The sequence below is a fragment of the Colius striatus genome, chromosome 2 (genome assembly GCF_028858725.1).
Source record: "Colius striatus isolate bColStr4 chromosome 2, bColStr4.1.hap1, whole genome shotgun sequence".
In the NCBI taxonomy this organism is placed as follows: Eukaryota; Metazoa; Chordata; class Aves; order Coliiformes; family Coliidae; genus Colius; species Colius striatus.
The window spans coordinates 42,417,597-42,430,004 of record NC_084760.1 but is presented as its reverse complement, the minus strand read 5'-3'; the positions used below and the strand labels follow the sequence as shown (position 1 = coordinate 42,430,004).

At 38.7% G+C, this 12,408-nt stretch overlaps 1 protein-coding gene across 1 annotated transcript in view; it reads left to right on the top strand.

Moving 5' to 3' along the window:
• The first annotated feature begins 715 nt into the window (after window positions 1-715).
• Window positions 716-12,408, top strand: part of CDC5L (cell division cycle 5 like) — a 35,547-nt gene continuing 23,854 nt past the window's right edge. Inside the window, exons 1-9 of the mRNA XM_061990165.1 lie at window positions 716-872; window positions 3,191-3,294; window positions 4,197-4,358; window positions 5,197-5,324; window positions 6,158-6,257; window positions 6,505-6,723; window positions 8,101-8,245; window positions 8,739-8,927; window positions 10,530-10,678. Of these exons, the coding sequence (XP_061846149.1) occupies window positions 828-872; window positions 3,191-3,294; window positions 4,197-4,358; window positions 5,197-5,324; window positions 6,158-6,257; window positions 6,505-6,723; window positions 8,101-8,245; window positions 8,739-8,927; window positions 10,530-10,678 (1,241 nt within the window). The 5' untranslated portion in view covers window positions 716-827. The remainder of the gene's footprint in view (window positions 873-3,190; window positions 3,295-4,196; window positions 4,359-5,196; window positions 5,325-6,157; window positions 6,258-6,504; window positions 6,724-8,100; window positions 8,246-8,738; window positions 8,928-10,529; window positions 10,679-12,408) is intronic.

The window sequence follows — 12,408 nt, the reverse complement described above, 5'->3', positions numbered from 1 at the left end:
GTTGCCCTTGTCCTTATGCAGTGCACTACACTTTTATATATATAAAAGCAAACTTGTTTTAAAATAAGGGCTTGAGCTATTGCTGTGGTTTTTGGGTTTTTTTTCTTGCCAGCTAAACATGTAATATTTTTTTACTCTTGAAGAGTTTTAACAAAAGTCAAAGCCTTTCCTGAATCATACTATGAAGATTTCTATTTCAACCAAAAAAAAAAAAGACTTAATCTGCTTTATGAACGCATCTTGAATTTGGGCAAAACAGTAGTGACAATTTGAGCAAGTAGGTGTTGTTTTGTCATGCATCTATGGAATATGTGAGTAAAACTTAAACACGGGGTGAAGTAAATGAACAGATGCGAATCAAGCAGTGGTGCACTTATGGTTCATAGAATCATAGAATGGTAGGGGTTGGAAGGGACCTTTAGAGATCATCCAGTCCAAACCACCCTGCAGAAGCAGGTCCACCTAGATCAGGTCGCATAGGAACGTGTTCAGGCTGCTCGGCTCGGTTGTAAGGAAGAGCGTTCCGGGGCCTCTGCGCTGTGCACACCTCCGGCCCACGGGGGGGCGCGGTGCGAGGCAGGGCAGGGGCTGGCGGCCCGCGCCTGCGCAGATCAGCCGCCACACCCCCTCCCGCCGTTCCGCGCTCCCTCCCCACCCCCGCACTGGCACCGCCCTGCCGCGCCTGCGCAGAGCGCACGCACACGCGGCCCACAGCGCCTGCGCGCGTTCCGGGGCGGCCGCGGTGGGACCGAGCGGCCTGTCGAGTTTTTTTCCTCTCACCGCTTTTTCTCGGCAGGGCTTCGAGCCTCCCCCACGCCACCGCCAAGATGCCGCGGATTATGATTAAAGGCGGGGTGTGGCGGAACACCGAGGTAGGGACTCTGCTCGCTTTGATTCCCCCCCCCCAAGGGTTCGGGCCTCAGCGGCTGGGGGTTATCCAGCGCTACTGCACAGGCGCAGATGGAGGGGGGTCGTGGTGCGCGTGCGCTTCTGGTGTGCAAATAGTGGGGTGTCCTGTAACAGTGTGGAGAGATGATCATCCTGGGACAGGTGGGTATCTGTAGGCACTGTGACTCTGCTGGGATTCATGCCTCAACAGTCTTGACCATCCTCCTCGGCCCCTACCCTAGTGGGCAGAGGTCAGATCGGTGTTTTGTCACCTGAAGGCTGCGCGTTGGGAAGGACGGAGCCCTGGCACAGGCACTGGCACAGAGAAAGTGTGAAGCCCCCGAAGTCTCCCTCTCTGGGGGCTTTCAAAATGTACCAGGATGCGTATCTATGCAGTCTGATCTGGGTTAACCTGCTTAGCAGGGGGTTGGACTGCATGATTTCTAGAGAGCACTTCAACCTCTTGTTGTCCGCAGAGGTGTCCCTTGGGTAGGTTGATGTCCTTGTCTTATATTGCATTGGCAGGGTTCTTATTCTCTAGGGATATGAGGGAGCTGGAATGTCTTGCCTTTGAAGATCCTTCCGAATGCAGGAATGATGAAGGTGGCCATGGGCACTTCATCAGTTTGTACACAGAAATCTGTGATGTTCAACCCCTCCCCCCTCCTGTTTTGCTATCACATGTTTTTAGAGGTGCAAGTGATTGTGAAAAGGAGGATAACAACTTGAGAATTACCAGTTGTATTAGCTGGCCCACTTAAAGCAAAAGGAGTCACCCATGTTGTTAAATCCACAACTCTGCCACTGTTTACTGTGAACACTAGGCATGTACATAATTCCATAAAACAGTGACGTATCAGCTATATGCCAGGAGGCAACTAAATTGGAGCTTGGCAGAGGACAGGAAGAACCACTGTGTGCTTAACCTATTCTGTGGTCTTCCATAACTGGCTAGTTTTGCTGATTGTTAAGAGAAACATAAGGGGGTTAAATAGATCAATATTTAACCCTTGTTTTTTGTGTACCAGAGGTAAAATAGCTCTCCTTGGTGCTATTTCTTTCATTAATATTTTGACTTTACCTGTAACATAAAAATTACAGAAAGTGGAACTACTTGATACCAAGTCATTAGGAAAATTACTTGCAAAGGACCAATTACTTGCAAAAAAAAGCTTGTTAGTATCATCAGTATGGCTACTGCATGCCATATAACAGCAAGTAAATAAAAATAAAAAACTATTTTTTAAATAAAAATGACATTAATTGTTTCTGTAGCAGCTCAAAACAGAGTTCAGCAGCAGCTTACAGTTAAAGCTACTGTGTCCTCTTAGAGGTGTCTGTGCTAGACAGAATATCTGTCCTTGGTGACTAGCATCTGAACTGTACAGCCAAACAGATTCTAAACACAAGTACTTACTGGATGTGGAAGAGGAACATCTGTGGTTGACAAGGCTGAAAGAGCAGCTTCAATGCACTTAAAATACCACTTTCTGACATGTGAGAAACCCAGATTTAACGAATCCATTTATCTAGGAGGAGGGGAGAGAGGGATTGCTGCATGGGTTGACAGACAATTGATAACACTTCCAGCTTTTGATCAAATCTCAGTGCACACTTTGATGTGCATAAGCAGCCTGATTTCCAAGCTGAAGCCATTGCATTTTCTTTCGCAAAATCACAGAATCATTTAGGCTGGAAAATTTTATAAGCTTTGGGATCAGCACTTTTGTATGTTACATTCTGAATATTAAAGTGATTTATTCTATGATTTACTTAAAAGAAATCTACTATAAAGTTTCTTTGTTTTTGTGATGCTTTGTTTGTTTTTTAACAGCATATTCCATTGATAAATAAATATTCCATCCTCATTAAAACATGAAAAAAAACCCCAAGAAGCAATTTTATGGTTTTACTTCAAACAAGCCTCTCAAAGTTACCTGTGGATTGTGGGGTTTTTTTCCCAAATGTTGTGTTGTTACCAGACAAACACTTCCCTACCTATTTGTTACTGTCCTTCAAGGAAGACACACAGAACCTTGAAAAAGTGTGCATTAGAGAGCATTGAAAATAACCATTTTGGGAGTTCTGTCAGGTCCATGAAGTTGGCCATAGTAATCATCACTTGTCTTTGTCACTTAATCTTCGTTGATTCATTGGCCTTTGAAAAACAAATCCTCATTCATCTTGAGAGTAAAATGTGGAAAAGAAGCAGCTGTGCTGTGCTGTTTGCTGTTTGAGCTCAGAATTTTTGTTTTGCAAGTTCTTGTGATCTGTAACAGTATTTTTTATTTGTTTATTTAAGGATGAAATTCTGAAAGCAGCTGTGATGAAATATGGCAAAAACCAGTGGTCTCGTATTGCTTCTTTATTGCACAGAAAATCAGCAAAGCAGTGCAAAGCCAGATGGTAAGTGAAAAGTGCCATGTCTGGGAATAAGGGATTCATGATTAGTGGAAATTAGAAATTGCCACAGATAAATTTATGTTCACAAAGGAACAATAAATTAAGATTGTTTGATTTCTCCTATTGTGAGTATTTTGAATTCCCATTGCTTGAAAGTAATGGAACAAAAGTAGACAGATATTCTCTTTTACCATGTCTGCAGTGTTTGCAAATGAAGGATCACTTAAAATTGTACATGATTTTAACAATTTTTCTACCCTATTTACATGTTTTTAATTAGTAAATGTTACCAAAGAAGGAAAATTGTAAGATACTCATCTCTCTTATGGGTAATTTTCTAGTTTTTCATGATGAGCGTTTGGTTTGAGGCTGTGTTCAGAAATTGCACTGGGAATTTCATTTCATATTAAAAACCAGAAGCTTAAAGCTAATGGAAGTAAATGTAGTATGAATCTATTTGCAAACCAGGCTTAGTTTCTTGAGTATTGAACTACACAGATCTATTAGAATGTTTCTGTATGAAGATAACAGTACTGACATGGTTCAAGATTAGACCAAAGAAGTCTGCCACTTCTGGTACCTTTGGTTTTTGCAATTTATACTTTTGTCTCTTTGGATTAATTTTATGACTCCTTGCTTTGCCAAAATAGAGATGAGGAAAGGAGGAAGAGACAATCAGTATATGAAAAACGTTGGATAAATACTATCTTTGAAAGCTCAAGTATGTGTGTCATTGAAACTACTGTGGAGTAAAATTCTACAGAAAAAAAGAACTTGTATGAAGTTTCCATGACAAGATTTTGAAATCTCATGTGATGATTTGGATAACACTGTTCTAATTTAGTTCAAGACAAATCAGTGGATAGCTTGGATCTGTCATCCTTAATTTTTTCATTTTTCAACAGGTATGAATGGCTCGACCCCAGCATCAAAAAGACAGAGTGGTCACGGGAAGAGGAGGAGAAACTGTTGCATCTGGCCAAGCTAATGCCAACCCAGTGGAGAACCATAGCTCCAATTATTGGGAGAACTGCAGCCCAGTGTTTGGAACACTATGAATTTCTGCTGTGAGTTACTGTTTTGCTAGGTGTATACCAGGAAAATCTGTGGAGTTTGTTGTAGGGATGTGTCTTTCCCTTTTGCCATGGTGCTGAAGTATGGTGGTTTCAGGCTGACTGAGTCCTTTTGTAAGCAAACCCTTAAGGACCATTTCTTTTCAGTCAGTGTGTCTAACTTGAATGAAGAAGCTTCTGGAACTTTGAGAGTGGTCTTGAATAGAGATAGGTGTATATTTTCTTGCTTCTGGACATTCCAGTGTGAGGAGTTTCAAGATTGATGCTTTTTACAGGCTTCAGTGTCATTTTTTTTGAGTATTTTTTTACTGGCTGATCAGCATGCATAGGTGTGTGACAGATGAAAAGACAGTCATAAGACACAAGAAATGGCTGAATGTGCAGCTGCCATCTCTGTATGCTACAGAGGGTTTCTTTGGGCCATGAGAAGTACTGCTTTGCCTTGTGAGCTTTCTTCATTCTGGTGTGATGGGTTGAGATTAAAAGTGTGATTGGAAACTCAGTTCTTTGTTTCGTTGTGCTACTTGAACTCTTGTCCTTGCTGTTAAGGATTACTTGAGGAGAGTTCTCTATGATCAGATTCATTAATATTGTATTTTATATTTTAGTGTTGTAATGTAATACTACATTGGCTTCTTTCTCTTGTCTGATTATAGATTATCTAACCATGTTGGTGAATCTTTTCTGGGCTAACTGTAGACAAGTTTAATGTATGGTGCATAGTACAAGGTTACTTTTTTGGTCAGTTCTTGGGGACGCTTAAGGGATGGTTTCTATGAGTACAGGGCAAGATTAAAGAGCCAGTTGTGACATACATACATTGTGCTCTCAGGGACAAAGCTGCTCAAAGAGACAATGAGGAAGAAACTGCTGATGATCCTCGGAAACTTAAACCTGGAGAAATTGATCCAAACCCAGAAACCAAACCAGCCCGGCCTGATCCTATTGATATGGATGAGGGTAAGATGGGAGTTTGTTTACCATTTTTGACACAAATCTGATATCTTGATTTTTTAATTTTACACAGCCTCTGTACCCTGGGTTTCTTTTGTCTTTTTTTCTCTGCCGCCTCGTATTTTTTTTTCTTACAGGCTTTGTCTCTGGCCAATCACTTATACTTTTCCAGACTTTTTTGTTTCCTCTTCTTGATATATTTGCTGCTTTCTCATCTATTTTAATCATCTCTTGGAGTGGCTGGCTCTTCTTTGCTTTGACAACTGCTGTACTTGTTTGCATTCTTATTTCTGTATCTTCATTATTTCCCATCAGCTCATACCTCCCAGATGAATCTGTGCTGGGGCACAGGAGGACTATATCAATTTTCCCTTGCACGTAGTAATCTTATGAACTAAAAAAATCAACATTTCTGAAATTCTACAAATGGACCGAAAGTGGTTTTGAACAATCACAGGTTCACAAATGGAGCGCTCCTGGATATGGATGTAGATGAAGTTAACAAGTTCTCTAGTATAGTACTCTCAGGTTACGTTATAATGAAATTATCATTTCATGTAGTGTGGTCCGTTTGCCTCTTAATGTAGATATTTTGATTTACTGTAGGTATTAATTGAATTTATTTCAACATTAGACTTTTTTTTTTCCTGAAAGTCTTCATTTCACCGGGCTGACAATTTAGAAAATATATTGGAGCAACTTGGAGAAAACTAGCAGTCCTGCAGAATGCCTGTGAAAACATTAATTCATTCAGCTTTTAAAGACAGCTTTCTGATTTTTTTCCCTTACTCCCATCTTTAAGTGCAAATTCATATCTGTATGTATCTGTACTATTGTAGATGAACTTGAAATGCTGTCTGAAGCTAGAGCTCGCCTGGCTAATACACAAGGAAAGAAGGCTAAAAGAAAAGCAAGAGAGAAGCAGCTGGAAGAAGCCAGGTAAACGTATGCTTGTTTTTGTGTACTGGGGCTGCTTTTGTTGATTCTTGAGCATTTACAGTGCATCAAGTCAGGCACAGCCTTAAGTCATCCAACTTCTTGGTGCTCATTTGTGACAAAAGCTTTATTCTTATTATTTAAATATATGTAACCCTATCTCAGCAGCAGATGGTTAAAATAGTGCCAGGTCTTAGGATGCAAGAGCCACCTATGCACTTTAAATCCTATCGTGTTTCTGTTTCTTCAGACGACTTGCTGCTCTCCAGAAAAGACGAGAACTTCGGGCTGCTGGAATTGAGATCCAGAAGAAAAGAAAGAAGAAGAGAGGTGTGGATTATAATGCAGAAATTCCATTTGAAAAAAAGCCTGCCCCTGGTTTTTATGATACCTCAGAGGAAAACTACCAGTCCTTGGATGCAGATTTCAGGAAGCTACGTCAGCAAGACCTGGATGGAGAACTAAGATCGTAAGTGTGTATTATCCGAAGGAAGAAATGAAGCGTTTGTGAAGAAACCCATGTATATATATAAAAGTGTTAAGTTCTGGAAATATCTGAACTATAAGATGGGAAGGAGTTGTATTTTGTTTGGAACAGATACTAGTGTAGGTTGTTTGCCTTTTCAGTCTCCTGCATTTTTTTATCTTTCCATTTTTTCTATCTTTTTTCTGTGAGAATAAACTTCCTCTTGTACATTTTTGCTCTTTAAATCTTTTTTTTTTTTTTGAGATTCATTTTCTTTTAACAGTAGATTTGCTTGTGTATTTTCAGTCCTTTCTCCAAGTCATGAGCGTATTCATATTGCTTACAGAAGTACATTTTACATGCAGTGGTATTACTTTGATTGAATTGTTCTAAAGTAGAATCTCCTTAAAAGCTTAATTTCACCCCCTCTCCCAAAATAATCGATAACATGCAGTTGAGAAGTGAAATACTTGTCTTCATCATGACCAGTATGGTACATATTTCATTGTGCCATTGCATTTCCCGCTACTTTTGCCAACTGCTTTTTACTGAGAGTTGAGACAGTGCTACATATGATTTGATTTGTTAGCTTGTGATCTCATTGTTCTTTTTTCTGTATGACACTTAGTTCAGAGGATCTGGGAGGAGCTTTAAAGTGAAGCTTACGATTTCACAGGCTGACTCTGTTGCTCTTTTGAAGAAAATACTATATTTATTGAATGCAGGAAAAAAAATTGTTCCCATATCCCACAGAAGATATTCTTCTTCCCTTAGCAATCTGTTGAGAATAAGAGATATTCACATCCTCCTTCTTTTCTTTTTCTAGTGATGCTGTTGATTGTAGATGAAGCAAAAACTTTTTGTGTGATTTATAGAATCATAGAGTCATTTCATTTAGAAGAGACCTTTAAAATCGAGTCCAACCCCTCACTTCACACTTGCAAGCCCACAACTAAACCCAATTACCCAACACTTCTTCTGTGTGTCTTTTAAATATCTCCAGGGATGGTGACTCCACCACCTTTCCTGGGCAGCCCTTTCCAGTGCTTAATAGCCATAACTTGAATACAGTGGTCATTTCTTACTAAGCATAAACCAATTCAAGACATGTTATTAATATTATAGAAAAGATAATATAAACTAAGGCGTAGTTAAGGAATTCCATAGTTTAGAAGCATTACACTGCCTAATAGTTTCTGCTGGAAGATCTGCAGACTGTATCGAATCACTGAACTTCTGCACCACAAGGTGATTCACTCTTCCTGCAACATGTTTTACTTTAACATATCAAACTTTTGATTAGAGTGCGGGCTTTTTTTTATTTGTTTGTTTTACTTTGTAGCTGTTCCGTGTGTTCTAAAGTGATTTTCTTATCCGTAGTGAAAGGGAGGGGAGAGAGCGCAAAAAAGACAAACAACATATGAAACGGAAAAAAGAGTCAGACTTGCCTTCAGCTATTCTACAGACTAGTGGAGTGTCAGAATTTACCAAAAAAAGAAGTAAACTAGTGCTTCCAGCTCCTCAGGTAAGCTTTGCATTCATCAAGAAATCAATTGATCAATAAGGCCCAGTGCCAATCAGTGATTTCTGTTTTATCAAGTGGATCTTGTGGCACTGTTTTGTCTTACTATGCCTTGGGATTTTCACTTTACTGGAAGATACAAGCTGACCCAATCTAATAAGCCTAGGTGAGAGATTTATCTTGGAGTAATTTTGAAAGTAGAGTTGGAAAGGTCATGGGAATTTTATATTGTATTGTTATATGTTTGAGCCTTCTGCAAGGTATAAATGGAGTCTATTTTGTGACTGTGATACTTTAGAAACTGATTGGTTTTTCTTCAGCTGTTTAGGCATGCTAAGTTACACTAAAGAAATGCACACTTGAGAGGGGAATAATGGTACAAGGAGATTAATATGCAGTACTGTCAAAACAAATGTCAAGTACTTTTGGACACACAAATAAAAATTTTGGTTTTGCACATGATAATGCATTGTTTGGTATTGTTTTTCTTTTGAAGATATCTGATATAGAACTTGAAGAAGTTGTAAAAGTAGGCCAGGCGAGTGAGATTGCACGACAGACTGCTGAAGAATCTGGAATTACAAACTCAGCTTCCAGCACTCTTCTATCTGAATATAATGTGACCAACAACAGCATAGCACTAAGGACTCCCAAAACTCCGGCAGCACAGGACAGGATTCTGCAGGTAAAGTATAAATGTACACAACAAGCTTTTAGTTTTGGTGCAGTAATCAACTGAATAGAGTGTGTAAGTACCGTGGAAGCATTCCTTAGTATGTGTGTGGTACTGGAGTTTGAACCGGCACACTGTCTCCAGGACACACTTGAAATGCGTAGAAGCAGATCCACTTCTATCTCCTCAGTTGTCATCATGCTTCAAAACACTGTGATACTTCTTGTTAAGTTTTTTTTATTAATTATACTTTGTGTGTGACTTTAGTATTAATCATTTTCCTGATGTCTCATAAAATTTCCTCTTGTCCTGGGTACCTCTCAGAAGATATGTATCACATTCATGTCCTTAAAATGATCTCTTTTATGTTGTTTCCTACTTAGTCTTGCTGTTCAGCTTTTATTCCTGTTAACAGGAACTAATTAATTGCAACAATGCAATAATTATTTTCCTCGTGTTTTATTGGTTTCATAGAATAATGGAATCAGATAATCGTAGGGGTTTGGAGGGACCTGTACACATCATCTAGTCCAAACCCTCTGCAGAGGCAGGTCCACCTAGATCAGGTCACACAGGAACACGTCCAGGCAGGTTTTGAAGACCACCAGAAAAAGCTGAAAAGTGGTTTAAAACCACTTAAGATGTTATGTCTTAACAAAACAAAAGCCTGTCTTTGCAGCCTCTGAATTATATTTGTGTTGTGCTGATTGTGTGAGTGTCTCGGTTTTCTCAAAAATTGGTAGCACTGGGTAATATTTTGTTGAGTGTGAGGAAACAGCTAGTTAAATCAGTTCAAAACCAAACAAAACTCCACCCCAGATATTCCACTCCAAACCCCCACCCCCGCCATTGACAATGAGCTGTATTTCAACAGTTTTTCTTTCATGATAGGGGAAAAGAGAAAGCTCCTCACTGTGTTGTGTCCTAAGTCATGATCCAATGTTGGAATGGTCACATTCAGCTTCGTACGGAGTAGTCTGACACACAGTATTACACACATACACAATTCTGTAGACGGATTGGTAGTCTTCTGTGAAAATAATTTCCATATGCAACAGCTTGTGTCAGCTTGTTCTCAGAGTGACTTAGTTCTTCTCTGTGAAAAAGAAAAATAAAACACAAAATAGGGAGCATTCATAAAAACCTCAGTTGAGTCATGGACCAAAAGTCTGAGTAGTGACCATCTCTTTTGGAACATTCTGTTTGAAGCACAGTTTGGATAAAGTTAATTGATGTTGGATTTCAGTGTGCTGTTCCCTCTGAAAATTAGGATCCTTAGGATGACTTGAGTATGCAGTCAGTAATAAATCTTGCAGATTTACAGAGTCTGGTAAACTGAGAGAAGTTAAAACATGAAGTAACCCATTCATTTTTGCAGCTCTGATTCATAATATATTTTACTGGAAATGAAGATTGAAATATCTTTTAGTGGAATCAATAGGGTTTGTGAATAGCAGTGCATTGGATACTAAGAAGTGTTAAACATTTTCCACAAACTGATTGATATTCAAATAACTCTTCAGCTGCTCTTACTGCTACTGAATCTGTTGAACACATATATTAGTATGTGACTGTGAAAGTCTTAGTGATGTACTGCATATGTTTGTTATACAGGAAGCCCAGAACTTGATGGCTCTCACAAATGTGGATACCCCTCTGAAAGGAGGTCTTAACACTCCCTTGCATGAAAGTGACTTTTCAGGAGTAACACCGCAGAAACAGGTTGTTCAGACACCGAATACTGTGCTTTCTACACCCTTCAGGTAAAGCAGAGCCTTTTTCTAAATGGATGCTTAGTTTTGTGTGTATCTAGGGGGTGGAGAGAGTGAATTTCAGTGTGTGAAATGGTAGGTTGTGATCAGTGCTTAAAAAAAAATTCTAACTTGTTTTGTTTCAAGTCCTTGTTGTACAACTTTTTAATCTTCACAAGCTCAGCCACATCATCTTCATGTATATTTGTACAGTATATAGCTCGCTGGAGTTTTGGTCCAAAATGAGGTCTTCTGTGGTCTGGAGCAATATAAACTATACTGAGGCAATACAGGAATATAAATAGTAAGATGAAGTCTCATTCTGTATATGGATCACAGCCTTTCCGAAGTATTACCTCTGAGTCAAAGGTGTGGGAGGTCCCAAACCCACATTGAATTTTTGAAACGCTGGAGTAAATATTTTATAAGCCATATATATGTAAAATAAAATATTTCTTATATTGCCAGTCTAAATAGTATGGAATTGCTGGTTTAACTCTTACAGTGGGTCCTGAATAAATATATATCCTACAAACGCCAAATACCATACACCTAAAAAATATTACATGTGGTACATTTTTTCTGTCGATTTTTTTTCAACCTAACGTTCTAATTTACTTGTATCATGCTAGTAGGGAAAGTGGAGAATGAAATAAAAACGACCTTTATGGCAACTTTTCAAAAGCAGCATTATTTTCTTATTTAAAAGCGGTATGCAAAAGCCATGCTTTTTTAATTGGATCTACATAAACTAATCCTTTTCTTGAGATCTGTTCATGTCAGTATGGTGCAGAATGAATGTAGAGTTTGGCCTGGAGTGATCTGATTGTTTATTTGGGTTCTTTTATATTTAAGAATGTCAAGACATTCTAATTGTGTTGTCAGATTTGAACATGTAGTACCTATATATCAGATTAACTTGCTTACAATAATGCTCCATCAGTGTGAAAATTGAAGGCCTTGAGCAGAGAGAAAATTGGTTAAAAATAAATAAAAGGAAGCCACACCTTTTTAACGAGACAGAGTGGTAAAGTAGAACCATGATCTTATTATTTAGGCCAAAAGAGCAAATACTTAAGTACACCTTTTTTTCCTGTGATGCTCTGATATTTATAATATTTTGATGCAAGGTTTTAATGGAAGTAATGGCCTTGTGTTAGGTTTTTTGTTTTGTTTTTTCACATTCTAGTTATGAGAATTTTCTTAAAAATTAAGTTGAAAACTGTAGTAGGGTTTTAAACACTGCATACCACTTAGCTAGAAAAAGCCAACCTATTTACTTGGAAATTGTTTCTTCTGCAAAGTCAACATAAAACATTTTATCAACAAGTAATTACATCCTATGAAGCATCCATTTGAAAACATAAAAATTAGTTTTGCTGTTTATCCTGCCAGTGTTTTTGCTTGTATTTGTTATCCTAAATAAGAGTTCAGAAAAATCTGTCTGTCAACAGCCTCAAGCAAGGAGGAAGTATCACTTCTCTCTCACAGACATACCCAGTAAATAAGGCACTGCTGTATCCCTTAAAAGAGGACCTGTGTCAGGCCACATGCACAATTGTGTTTGTCCGCTGCTATAACATCTTCCTGACACAGCAGAGTCACAGTTAACTAGTAGTAGAAATGATGTTTGAAATCCTCTTGTCCAATGTGTCTCTGACAGGGTTATTCTCTACAGCATGCATACTTGTCATTAGTGTCTGAAAATATTTGCATTCAGTGTAGATGAATACCATAACGTA